The sequence below is a fragment of the Citrus sinensis genome, chromosome 9 (genome assembly GCF_022201045.2).
Source record: "Citrus sinensis cultivar Valencia sweet orange chromosome 9, DVS_A1.0, whole genome shotgun sequence".
Lineage (NCBI taxonomy): Eukaryota > Viridiplantae > Streptophyta > Magnoliopsida > Sapindales > Rutaceae > Citrus > Citrus sinensis.
The window spans coordinates 18,397,424-18,410,524 of NC_068564.1; the positions used below are offsets into that span (position 1 = coordinate 18,397,424).

At 34.4% G+C, this 13,101-nt stretch overlaps 1 protein-coding gene and 1 long non-coding RNA gene across 2 annotated transcripts; both read left to right on the forward strand.

Annotated features, from left to right (window-relative positions):
* The first annotated feature begins 4,439 nt into the window (after positions 1-4,439).
* LOC127899898 (uncharacterized) lies at positions 4,440-5,927 on the forward strand. The gene has a single exon (XM_052434045.1). It carries the CDS (start codon positions 4,440-4,442, stop codon positions 5,925-5,927), a length of 1,488 nt encoding a protein of 495 aa, XP_052290005.1.
* Positions 5,928-9,665: 3,738 nt separating this feature from the next.
* LOC102607709 (uncharacterized) lies at positions 9,666-12,027 on the forward strand. Its single transcript, XR_001506643.3, has 3 exons — positions 9,666-9,830; positions 10,689-11,039; positions 11,158-12,027. It is a non-coding gene; the product is annotated as an uncharacterized LOC102607709 (long non-coding RNA).
* Positions 12,028-13,101: the final 1,074 nt, after the last annotated feature.

A 13,101-nucleotide genomic window follows, 5' to 3' on the forward strand; every position in this document is an offset into this window, starting at 1 on the left:
GAATTCATAAGATAATTTTAGAAAAAATTTATTCTTTCCAAGGTTAGTAGAGTTTCCAATGGTTTCCTATAAATTAGTACCTTTTGTTCCCTCTTGCATAATCCTAAATTCACCATGGCCTTTTTTATTAATTGCTCATCACTCTGCTCGTACCCTATGATTCAAACTATTGGTTAGGAGAGAGTCTTAACGGTTACTAAGTCTTACTCTCCCTATGCTCTACATGATTTCTTATCTTTGTGCTCTATTAGGAGCCTTATTTTTTTTTTTCATGATTTTAGAATGTTGCAGGCCTTTGTGCATGATCTATGATGTTTAAGATTTATTTAGTGCATTAGTCTATTAATGAGTCTTGTTAGTTATCCCATGACACAATAAAAACACTGAATAGTTTCTAGACAGCATGAATATCTTATAATAAAAAAAATATTTAAAAGTGATCTTGAGAAAAAATAGTAACTTTTTTATAAACTAGGCATGTAGAGCTTATTGAATAAATTTTATTTTGTAAGCTTTGACCTTGGTTATGATTTTATATAGATTTTCCAGACATATTCTATTGCATTAGAAAACTATGATTTTAACATAATGACAAAATTCACAAAATTATTTGGAGTACCAAATGAACTCGGAAACTTCTGAAATTTCAAACAGAGGATATTACATGTATATAATTTCTAGTTTTAATTTCCTTATTTTTTTATTAATATATAAGTTTATAAAAATCTCAAAACCTTTACTGTTTAGTTAAGGCACTATGATTAGTTTTGAACTTGTCAAGAAACAAATAATTTTGGAAATGTTTTTGGTATCGGATCGTCTTAAAAATTTGATGAGAGACACCCATGGATGTCTAGAATAGCTCTATATAATATTGTGTCATTCTGGTTGTTAGATTAAGAGTAACAATTCACATAATCAAACTTGTATGGGTATAAGTTAGAAAATTATGATGCTGGAATAAGTTGTTAATATTTATATCTTGTATTTGTTTAAGGGGCTTGAGGTTGTTGGGCTTAGAGGTGTGTTTAGATCATTGCTTTTATTGAGGTAAGTAACTTCACTCCTAATATATTGGATAGTTATAATTATTTTGATATTATTATAAGTACATGTGTTTTATAGTTTTTTAAAATTAATTGATTTTCATAACAAAATTAGTTAATTTCAATGTTCTCATATCTGAAAATTATACTATTTTAGGGTTTTAACAAAATATTATAAATGCCTTTAAATGTGTGATTTGTTTTGTTAAATGATTATCTTACATGAAATTATCCATAAAATGCTTGCAAGTCTAAACCATTGTTATGATCTTTATGAATCCGATATGAATGTTTTGTTCACATATTCAATTAAGATTATTTATGAAAACTTATGCGGGGGTCACCTCTTGTGGCTGTATGGGTGCCATTTCTCAAGAGTTAAAATGCCATGAAGCAACACATACAGTACAAATTGCCACATGCAAGTTGTTACAAATGAAAAATAAATTTAAATGTTTTGGCCCATTATCCATAATTATTCTGATTGTAATTGTGTTGTATAATGTACATGTCCTGGACTAGTATTGAGTTTCTATTTTGAATGTGCACGTGCTATTCTGACTCTAATTCTTTTTCTGGCAGGGATACTGAGAGTATAAGTGACATTATGTGACATAAGCTAACTTTTTTTTCTATGTATATATGTTATTGGATTTGTTTTCATGTTTAATTGTGGTTTTGATATTCTGAATCACTTATGAATTGCGTCCTTCTATTATAATATGTAATTTTGTAAAACTTATATTTTTAATATATGTTTTTATAAGAAAAATAAGGCTTGCAACAATTTTGGTACCTAATAACCCTAGACCGTTGGGAATAGTTTTACTTACCAAGTTAACGACTTATCCCGCGTCATTACTTTTTTCAGATTGAGTAATTTCATGATAGATGTGTTTATCTTTGGAGCTAGAGATTTATGTACTTTTGCTAGTTAAATATGAAAAGGGTAGATTTCTATTTCCTTTAAGTTTGCTTGTCTTATGAACTTGCATTTGAAGAGTTTTGAGATTTTTGTTATATTTATGTCTCTGGCAGAAAATGTCTAGTACTAGACTTGTGGATTTGTCAACTTGATTAATAAAATTTGAGAAATTTCAGTTCGAGATTTCTGTGTAAAGATTTCAAATTTATGATTAACCTCTTTTTCTATGTCCTCCATAAGTGTTAGATTTTGGGTGTTACAGTAATGAGCTTGTTACTTGCATAGTAGGCACTTATATGTTACATGAAGCCTTTTGATATATGTTGCATTTCATTCGAGATTGATATATGTAATATGTACAATAGGTCGCCAATAGATGACTTAGGCTCATTATATGATGTGATATGTGAATTCTTACTAAGTGATGATAAAGAATGTTTATTCCTATAATAAGAATGTGTGTATTTGTAGGTGATTTGCGAACTGTGAAACTTTGAATTTAAAGAAGCTTGTACTCATGTCTATTTCTTTATATCAAGAGTTAATTTGCTTATTGAGTTTTATACTCAATACAGCTTACTGTGATTTCTAAAAAATCAATAGATCTAACTCAAAATGGATTCTGGCAAAGCTACTTTATCACTTGATTCCTTTAATCTTAGAAGGACTACCGACATGTAAATTTAGGACATGAAACTTTTGTGATTTATTAAGCTTAATATGTCTTTTGCTTTTGGGAGTTATTTTGTTGAACTCTAAGCTTTAAGCTTAACAACTTTATAATTGTTTAACTTCTCTCATTATTAGTATATTTGCCACATTTTTGAGATATTCATAGGTAAAAATGTGATCCTTGGACCCTTTGGGATTTGTGGCATGACACATAAACCTCACCAGGTGAACATTTCACGTGCACTGCACATTTTTGCTTCCTCTTCTGAATTAGACTTCCAAGTCAACAGTATGTTGTCTGTCCAAAGAATCTCTCTACTAAAAACGCACAATTCCTTCCCTGAAAAAGATCAGAGACAATATCTCCAAATCTAAGAATGATCGAAAGTTTGTAGCTACTAATATAGAATCTCTTTACTACTCCAACGGCCTTCACTCTCGTAAAGATTAGATTAACAAATCACCAAATAAACAAAACCACCTAAGACATATAAAGTCTAAATACATACAACAACCTATTCTCACATTAAAGTCTAACAAATAGAGTAGTAAAGGGAAGATAAGAAGCCAAGCAGCATCCCCTAAAAAGTTAACAAAGATGGGTATAATACTGTTTCTTTTGCATTCTCGCTTCTGCCAAAATATGTGAATGACTGTCCTTTATATATTGCTAGATGAATTCCGTGTACTGAAGAGTCTGATCTTGCTAAATCTTCATCCTTTGATAGTGATGAAGAGTAGGAATCCATATTATACTAGGATTAGTTTCCTTATTAACTAAAGTTTAAGACTTTTAAATTCCTTTCTAATTTAGAATTTTGTTTCCCTTTCAATTTAGGATTTTGTTTTTACTTCATGAATTAGGATAATTACTACTACTATAAATAGCTCCCTCTTGTAGCCTTTAAAGGTAGAATTTTGAGTTTAATAATATTTCAATTTTCAAATCTCTTTGTGAGTATTTGAATAATTAATTCTCGGTATTCTGTGGAATCAACGAGTCTTAACCCTAAATTCACGGTATTCTTTTGAATCAACGTGAATTTAGTTGTTCTTTTGTTCCGGTATTCTCTAGAATCAACGGAATATTTTAAACATTAAACTTCCGCTGCATCAGTTTGGTATCAGAGCTAAAACCTGGTCTCACCAATCTAACTTCATCTACCACCAAGCCTTTCCTTTTTTCCTTTTTTGTTTTCTTCCGTTTAGCTTCATTATTTTAAAAAAAAAAAAAACCAAAACAGAACAGAAACAAAAGCTTCAGCCCGCGGCCACCGTCCAAGGCTGCTGGCTCTCGTTTTCCATCACCGATCCGGACACAACCACCACTAAACGGATCATAAATTGCCGGCCATCAAACCCCAAGCATCTTCCACCGTCGGTTAGCCACAGATCGCCGGAAGCAAAGCCAAAACAGCCGCGATCGCCGCCACCTCCGTTCATCACTTTCCGGCGCGATTTAGCCAGAAGCACCACCATCAGTCCATTCCTCTCCATCAACTGAACCTTTCCCACCATTCCTCACCGGCGATCGACGCTCAAACCACCGGAAACCGAAGCCCTCCAAAACCGCCAGCTTTATCTACAATTTCCGGCCAAAGCACCACTTTTTCGGACAAACCACCACCACCATCATACTTACCAACCCAAAATCTTTCAGATCCACCCATCCTTACTCGATTTCCGACCATCGTCATCGGAAATCTAAAACTTTTGCTTAATTACAGTTTCGGCCTAAACTTTTTATTTACTTTCAGTTTAGCCCCACTACCTTTTTAAACCCGAAATTGAAAAAAATGCCTCCAAGAAAAGCTCGTGATGCTCATACTGCAACTTACAGTCAAGAAGATGTTTCTAAAGATGAAGCCTTGGCTAGTATGACAGCCAGAATTGATATGTTAGCTGCACAAATGGCACGAATGGCAGAGTTACTTGACGAACGCCATCGTACTCCAGAATGTGAAGACAAATCAAGTGGAAGCTTTGCTAACCCATTCTCTGGGCGTCGACCTAGAACTGAGTCTACTGATGACAGAAGATGGAAATCTGGGTTGAGAATTGACATTCCCGAATTTCAAGGAAGTGGTCGACCTGAAGAATTATTGGATTGGATTAATGCTATTGAGGAAGTTTTCGAATACAAAGAAGTTCCTGAAAATAAACTAGTTTCGCTTGCTGCAACTCGATTTCGTGGAAGAGCAGCAGCTTGGTGGCAACAAACTAAGCTCACAAGGATTAGGCAAGGCAAAAAGAAGATTGATTCTTGGGAAAAGTTCAAGAAGCACTTGCGTGGAGCATTCTTGCCTCATAATTACGCCAAACTATTATACCAACAGCTACAAAATTTAAGGCAAGGTAATCGATCAGTGGATGATTACACTACAGAATTTCATTGGTTGGTGGCACGCAATAACTTGACAGAGACAGAAGAACAACAGGTTTCCCGCTACATTGGAGGCCTACGATCTCAATTTCAAGACCAATTAAATTTACTTGACCCATACTCTGTTTCAGAGGCACACCAACAAGCCTTGCAGTTGGAGAAGCAATTTAGTCGACGTACTAATGACTCAAGCTTTCGGGGTGCTCGAAGTGTTGTTCGTGATCATTCAAACCCAACTTCCCAATTTCGTAATTTCACTCCTCAAAATCCTTCAAATAAAACTAATAAGCTTAGTGAAATCGGTCAAAGCAGCAAAACCCAATCCTCGGGTTCGGGATTACGCTGTTTTAATTGCGGAGAAAATGGACACCGAATGACAGAATGTAAAAAGGGAGGAAAATATGGTAAAGGCTTATTCGTAGGCACAGAGGAAAGCGAAGACTATCAGGAGGAAGAAACTGAAGAATTCGCTGTAGAGCCAACTTTTGATAGTAGTGATAGCGCTCAATCTGTTGAAGAACATGGTGATAGCGGACCAATGTTGATTGTGAACCGCGCATTCTTCACTCCTAAAGGTCAAGACAAAGACAAGTGGCTACGACAAAATATCTTTCAGACTACTTGCACAATTGGGGGTAAAGTATGTCGTATGGTCATAGACTCCGGCAGTTGCGAGAATGTCATTTCGGAAGAAGCCATAACAAAGCTAAATTTAAAGACAGAACCTCATCAAACTCCATACAAGCTCACATGGCTGAAGAAGGGAAATCAAGTGACAGTATCGAAACGTTGCTTAGTTTCCTTATCCATTGGTTCAATTTATAAAGACAAAATTTGGTGTGATGTTGTGGCTATGGATGCTTGTCATCTATTACTGGGTAGACCTTGGCAATATGATTGAAACGTAGTGCATGATGGGAAGAGAAACACCTACAGCTTTATGTTTAACAACACCAAGATCGTTCTCCTACCTAACAAGGAGTTTACTCTCCAGCAAGACTTGGGTAATTATTTGTTAGGCAAGAAGCAATTTATAGATGTTGTAGTAGAGACAAAGAGAGTCTACATTTTATTGGGAAAAGAGAGTAACGGTGATTCGAAGATTCCTAAAGCTGTGACACCTATTTTGGCGGAATTTCAAGATTTGTTCCCCAATGAGCTACCACATGGTTTACCACCTCTTCGAGATATACAGTACCAAATTGATTTAGTACCAGGTTCTACATTACCAAATCGACCTCATTATCGTATGAGTCCTATAGAACATGAGGAATTAAGGCGCCAAGTGGAAGAGTTACTAGAAAAGGGATTTATCCATGAAAGTCTTAGTCCCTGTGCAGTCCCTGCTTTATTGACTCCAAAGAAAGATGGTTCTTGGAGGATGTGCGTGGACAGTCGAGCTATCAATAAAATTACAGTTCGATATCGTTTTCCAATCCCTCGATTAGATGACTTGTTAAATCAACTCAGTGGAGCAACAATTTTTACCAAACTTGATTTGAAAAGTGGCTACCATCAAATTCGAATACGGCCTGGAGATGAATGGAAAACAGCTTTTAAAATTCACGAAGGGTTATACGAGTGGTTGGTAATGCCGTTTGGCTTATCCAATGCTCCGAGTACTTTTATGCGAGTCATGAATCAAGTTCTTCGCCCTTTCATTGGAAAGTTTGTGGTTGTTTACTTCGATGATATACTTATATATAGCACCAGTCACGAGTTACATCTACAACATTTGAGAGAAGTGCTTTTAGCCTTAAGAGCAACAAGTTTATACACAGCAGTAAACAAGTATATTTTCTTGACAGAGAAAGTATTATTTTTGGGATATGTGGTGTCAAAGGATGGTATATCTGTTGACCAATCAAAAGTGGATGCTATTCGAGATTGGCCTCAGCCAACTACTTTATTCGCCACCAGAAGTTTCCATAGATTGGCCTCTTTTTACAGGCGATTCATTCCTCATTTCAGTACTATTATGGCACCAATCACGGATTGCATGAAAGGAGGACAATTCTCTTGGACAGAGGCAGCTACTAAGGCATTCAAGATTATCAAAGAAAAGTTGATTACTGCCCCAGTACTTGCCCTACCAGATTTTTCGATCACTTTTGAGGTACATTGTGATGCTTCTAAGGTCGGCATTGGAGCTGTTCTTAGCCAACATGGTAAGCCTATAGCTTATTTCAGTGAGAAGTTGAATGGAGCAAAGGCACACTACAGCACTTATGACGTGGAATTTTACGCAGTAGTCCAAGCATTAAAACATTGGCGACATTATCTAATTCATAAAAACTTTGTTTTATACACTGACCATACCGCGTTAAAGTACCTCAATAGTCAAGACAAGCTCTCTCACAGACATGCCTCGTGGACAGCATTCCTTCAACAATTTACCTTTGTGGTGAGACATACCTCTAGTGAATCCAACCGGGCAGCAGATGCACTTAGTCGACGAACTTCTTTATTGACACAAATGCATAATCAAGTTCTCAGATTTGACACATTTCGAGAGTTATATGCTTCTGATCCTTACTTTGCTCCTATATTGGAAGACGTTGTTGCAGGGTTCGCTCAGATTATCATTTACATGACGAATTCCTTTTCAAGAGTAATCAGTTGTGTGTTCCTGACTCAAGTTTGAGATTAAAAATCATTTCAGAGTTACATAACGAATGGCACATGGGTCGTGACAAAACTCTGGCTCTAATCGCCAACACTTATTTTTGGCCTACTATGAGGTGTGAAGTCTATCACTATGTCGAGACTTGTCGCATTTGTCAAGTTTCCAAGGGCACAGCAACTAATGCTGGGTTATATATGCCGCTGCCGATTCCAACACAACCTTGGGCTGACATTAGCATGGATTTTGTTTTGGGATTACCCCGCACTCAGAGGGGTATGGATTCAATATTTGTTGTTGTTGATCGATTCTCGAAAATGGCTCACTTCATTGCTTGCAAGAAGACTACAGACGCTTTGACTGTTGCTCGCCTATTCTTCAAGGAAGTCTATAGATTGCATGGTTTACCAAGTTCTATAGTATCTGACCGGGATACACGATTTCTTAGCCATTTTTGGAAGACATTATGGAAGTTGACTAACACTCGCCTGAATTTTAGTAGTGCTTACCACCCACAAACAGATGGTCAAACTGAAGTTGTCAACCACTCTTTAGGAAACCATCTACGTAGTCTAGTTGGCGATAACTTGAAGATGTGGGATCAGAAGTTATATCAAGTCGAGTTTACTTATAACCGTGCAGTTAAGCGTAGTATTGGTTTAAGCCCTTTTCAGGTGAATTACGGATATAATCCACGAGCTCCCATCGACTTGGCTCCAGTTCCAGATTTAGTTCGCAAAAGCGGTAACGCAGAAGACTTTATTGAGCAGCTTCAGAAGATTCATGAAACTATGCAAGAGTCTTTGAAGCAGACGACCGAAGGTTATAAAATTATGGCAGACAAAAAACGTCGAGCTTTGGAATTTCAAGTGGGAGATTTTGTTTGGGCTGTCCTAACTAAAGATAGATTCTCAGTTGGTGAGTACAACAAGCTTTCTGCCAGGAAAATCGGCCCTTTGGAGATTATAGAGAAGATAAATCCTAATGCCTACAGATTAAAGCTTCCTAGTCATATCCGCACCGCAGATGTATTTAATGTTAAGCATCTTATTCCTTACAGAGGTGATCATGATGAAGAGGTTATTGCTGACAATCCGAATTCGAGGGCGAATTCTCTCCACCCTGGGGGGAATGATGAAGAGTAGGAATCCATATTATACTAGGATTAGTTTCCTTATTAACTAAAGTTTAAGACTTTTAAATTCCTTTCTAATTTAGAATTTTGTTTCCCTTTCAATTTAGGATTTTGTTTTTACTTCATGAATTAGGATAATTACTACTACTATAAATAGCTCCCTCTTGTAGCCTTTAAAGGTAGAATTTTGAGTTTAATAATATTTCAATTTTCAAATCTCTTTGTGAGTATTTGAATAATTAATTCTCGGTATTCTGTGGAATCAACGAGTCTTAACCCTAAATTCGCGGTATTCTTTTGAATCAACGTGAATTTAGTTGTTCTTTTGTTCCGGTATTCTCTAGAATCAACGGAATATTTTAAACATTAAACTTCCGCTGCATCAGATAGCTACCAAATTCTGTAGATATATAAAGAACCCTTCATGATAATATACTAATATTATTTCTTCAATATCTCTTTATTATCTTGATATCTTCCATAAATCAATCAAATCTATCTCAATCTTCAATGATCACCCCAAACTAAACCATCTCAAAGATATATTTTGCTTGATCTTCATTTATAACTTCCATGTCGAAATTGATTTATCTTCAATTACTTTTGATCTTGTAGTCCCCACGTGAAGTAACACCCAAGTCTTGTATCTTCTCTATGATTCACGCCAACTTTATCATATGGGCTTATCTTATGCATTTTCCTCATCCTAAAATATCTCTCTATGCAATCATGCTGACGCCATATACATATAGGGTGTGTTTGGTTCAAGTATAAAATGATGGGATTGGATAATTTTAGGATAAAATAATCCTAATGCAATGATTGGTACCCAATAGTAATTGTGGGATAAAATTAATGGACCCCACCATTTAATCCAACACAGTGTCAAAAATTTATCATGGGGGGGGGGGGGGGGGCGGGATAAGCTAAAACTTAGCCATAGGATAAGAAAAAAAAGCCCAAAATTCCTCTCTATCCTTCTCAACGCCAACTCTATCCTTCTCAATGCCAATCTCTCTGCTTGCTAGATCTCTTTTGTTCTTGCAGTGAGTCTTCTCAAATCTTTTACTTTAGTTTATTTGTTTATTTATTTGTTGTAATTATTTAATATGATGAATTTTCATATTTTATATAGTAGTTGAGTGTTTCTTAGTTTCTATTTTAATTTTCATGGTTATAAATTAATTTTGGAGGTTAATTGTTTGTGTTGAGTGAACTATTTTATGGATTTGTTCACGGGAAAGAGTAGCTCCATGAAAGAAATTTCTAGGTTTTGACTAAAATTCAGGATGAATTAAAAAAGATACATTTATGTAGAATTTCTTTTATTTTTCAGATATTGTAATGGGATTGTTCATAAGCTAGCAAATCTTGTTGTCAATTTCTAGCCACATGGTCCAGATTCTTTGTTAGCTTATGTGATTTGCTTTTGACTATAATTGGATCTTGTCATTTTGTTCTTTAGTGAATTTCTTCTATGAAAAAAAAAAAGATAGCAATTCTGGAAATTGTTTTTTTTTTTTTTTGAGCAATTCTAGAAATTTCTTCTTGCATATAGTGAATTTACTTTACTGCTCGCCATCTACTTTATCTTTATGCTTTTAAGAATACAATAAGTAAACTTTGTCTCTTATGTTGATAAGAGTTGGATATTTTGAAAAGAAAAAGAAAATTGTTACTCTGTAAGTTTCTTGGAACGGAGCTAATAACTTGTTTACATGGAATGTATCTCGATGAGTTCCTTATTTGTCCAATTATCGTATTCATGAAAGTTATTTCTTGAAATTTATTTGATTATGTAATATTTTTATTGGTTAGTTTTGAACATGGATGCTATAATCCAATGTAATATTTTTTTCATATTATTATTGTAATAAAAAGTGAGTGAAATTAACCTTGTATAGGAATGGAAGATGGAGGTGGTAATGCTTAAATCAACGAACAAGACAAAAAAAAGGAGCAGGCATGTATGGACTAAAGAAGAAGAAGAAGCTTTATTGGATGTGTTGGAGGAAATAGTAGCAAATGGTGGGCAGTTTATAGCAGGGACTACAAGAAAAATTGAGGTGAAACTACAGCAGTTGCTTCCTGAATCTGGATAGAAGGCTAGCCTCCATATTGATTCCAAAATGAAGGCTTGGAAACGACAATATTCAAGCATTTTTTATATGCTGAACACAAGTGGATTTGGATCGAATGATGAGAAGAAGTGTATTAAAGTTGATAGTGATGAAGCACGGGAATCTTATGTGCAGGTTTGCAATAATTTTTTTTTAAATAAACATTATCATTTAGTTTGTATTATTTTTAATTGTTGTGTGTCTGAATGTGTTTTTATATATTATTATTATTATTATTATTATTATTTTGTAGAGTCATAAAGATGCAAAGGGATGGAGAGGCAAACCGTTTCCTTTATATGAGAGGTTTGCTAAAATATAGGGAAAAGATCGTGCCATTGGAAGGGCAGCAAAAACTCCCAATGATATGGCGATGAATGCTAAAGAGGAAGGATTTTATGGTAATGAATTCGATTTAGGTATGGGTTTCTCTCCACTGTCACCGAATGAAATTGAAGTTGACCACTTTGTGAATCAAAACAATCTCAAACTATTGGTAAGAAGAGAAAAAGGTCAAAAGATTTAGTTGACAGTACATTTGAGAATTTTGTTGGTGTATTTAAGGATGTTATAGAGAGGTCAAATGAAAATGTAGCACAACTAGTTCAAAGTATGACCAAGGAGAAAGAATGTGAAAGTCAAAAAATTGCTAATCGGTTGGAGAGAATGAGATTGCCATTCATGATCGAATTGAGTTAATGAAGAAGTTTTTAAATGAACCAAATAGTGCCGAGATTTTTAAAACACTACGTAATGACCAAGACAAAATGGAATTCATTATGTCAATTGTGAAGGGTGGATTTCATGGTTGACAAAGGTAGTGTTGATATATAATTTTTTTGTAACTATACATGTGGCTCACATAGAAGGATATCACGTGTTAAATATGCTGCAGGATATGACTTTTGGGAAACAGGTAATAGTTTTAACTTGCTGGCACTCTGTGTTGTAATTGCATTTGGGTGATGACTTTTTTTTTTTTTTTTTGGTATGTCATCATCTAATGGTAGTATATATGTCAGGACACTCTTTTGATGTTAATGATATGTAATATTTTCGTATATACAGGTAGTGACATTGTTATGTAATTTTTTTTTTCATTTATGGATTGACATTCTTATTATATTTGGTGATGATATTCTTATTATGTTTATAATGATATTGTTTAGCAAAATATAAGTTTTAAAACTATAAAATGTTAAATATAAAAAAAAATTAAGGGAAGATTTTGTATCTTTTAAAAAATTTACCAATAATTGTTTATTTAAGTTAGATTATATTTTATGTCATTTTAAAATAAATCTAAGATAACTTTGATAAATTAATATATAAGACATATTATTAGTTACTAACCAATCTCATGGCATACCAAACATGAGATATGATTATTTATAGTCCAATCCAACATTGCACCAAACGTAATATAATATTATATATAATCTGGTGTTATCCAATCTAATCCTATCTTATCCAATCTGATCCAATTCAGTCCAATCCAATTTGGCATACCAAACGAGCCCATAATACGTTAAACCCTAATTTGCATGTATCTGTTATTGACATACAATGAAATTCCTTGATATCATCTAAGTAATAAGAAAATTACAGTATTAATAAAGACTCAATGATATGTCCAATGAAGATGTTGACATACAAATATAAAAACTGATGTTGTCATAAAAATATCAATATCCAGACAATGAAATTCCTAACAAGTAGGTTTCCTCCCTTTTCCCAAAAGCAACAATGATCTCTATTAACAAAGCTTCACAATAAATAGCCCAACATAACTTTGCTTCTTTGCAGAATTCTCCACAATTTAGAAGCAACATCACAATGAAAAAACAAGCGATTTAAAATCTCTTTAGTACTTCTCCCACACATCACACACCTTGAAGGCAAGATATTGATAAACTATCATGGTCACTCATGTATTATGTACGTTATGAAGTTTATATCTATATGCAAGTAGTAATTTGTGATTATAAAATACTAAGAGTTTATATCTATATGCAAGTAGTAATTTATAATTATAAAATAATAAGTCGTGCGGAAGCTTATTATTTTCATATTAATTACCCTATTACTCTTGGTTTAGGTAAGATTTCGTATATCTCAGTTTACGATCACTTGAGGATGGGGCCGCAACACGTTGCTGCATATTTTACATTTTAGGCATATGTTTATGCTTATTTGT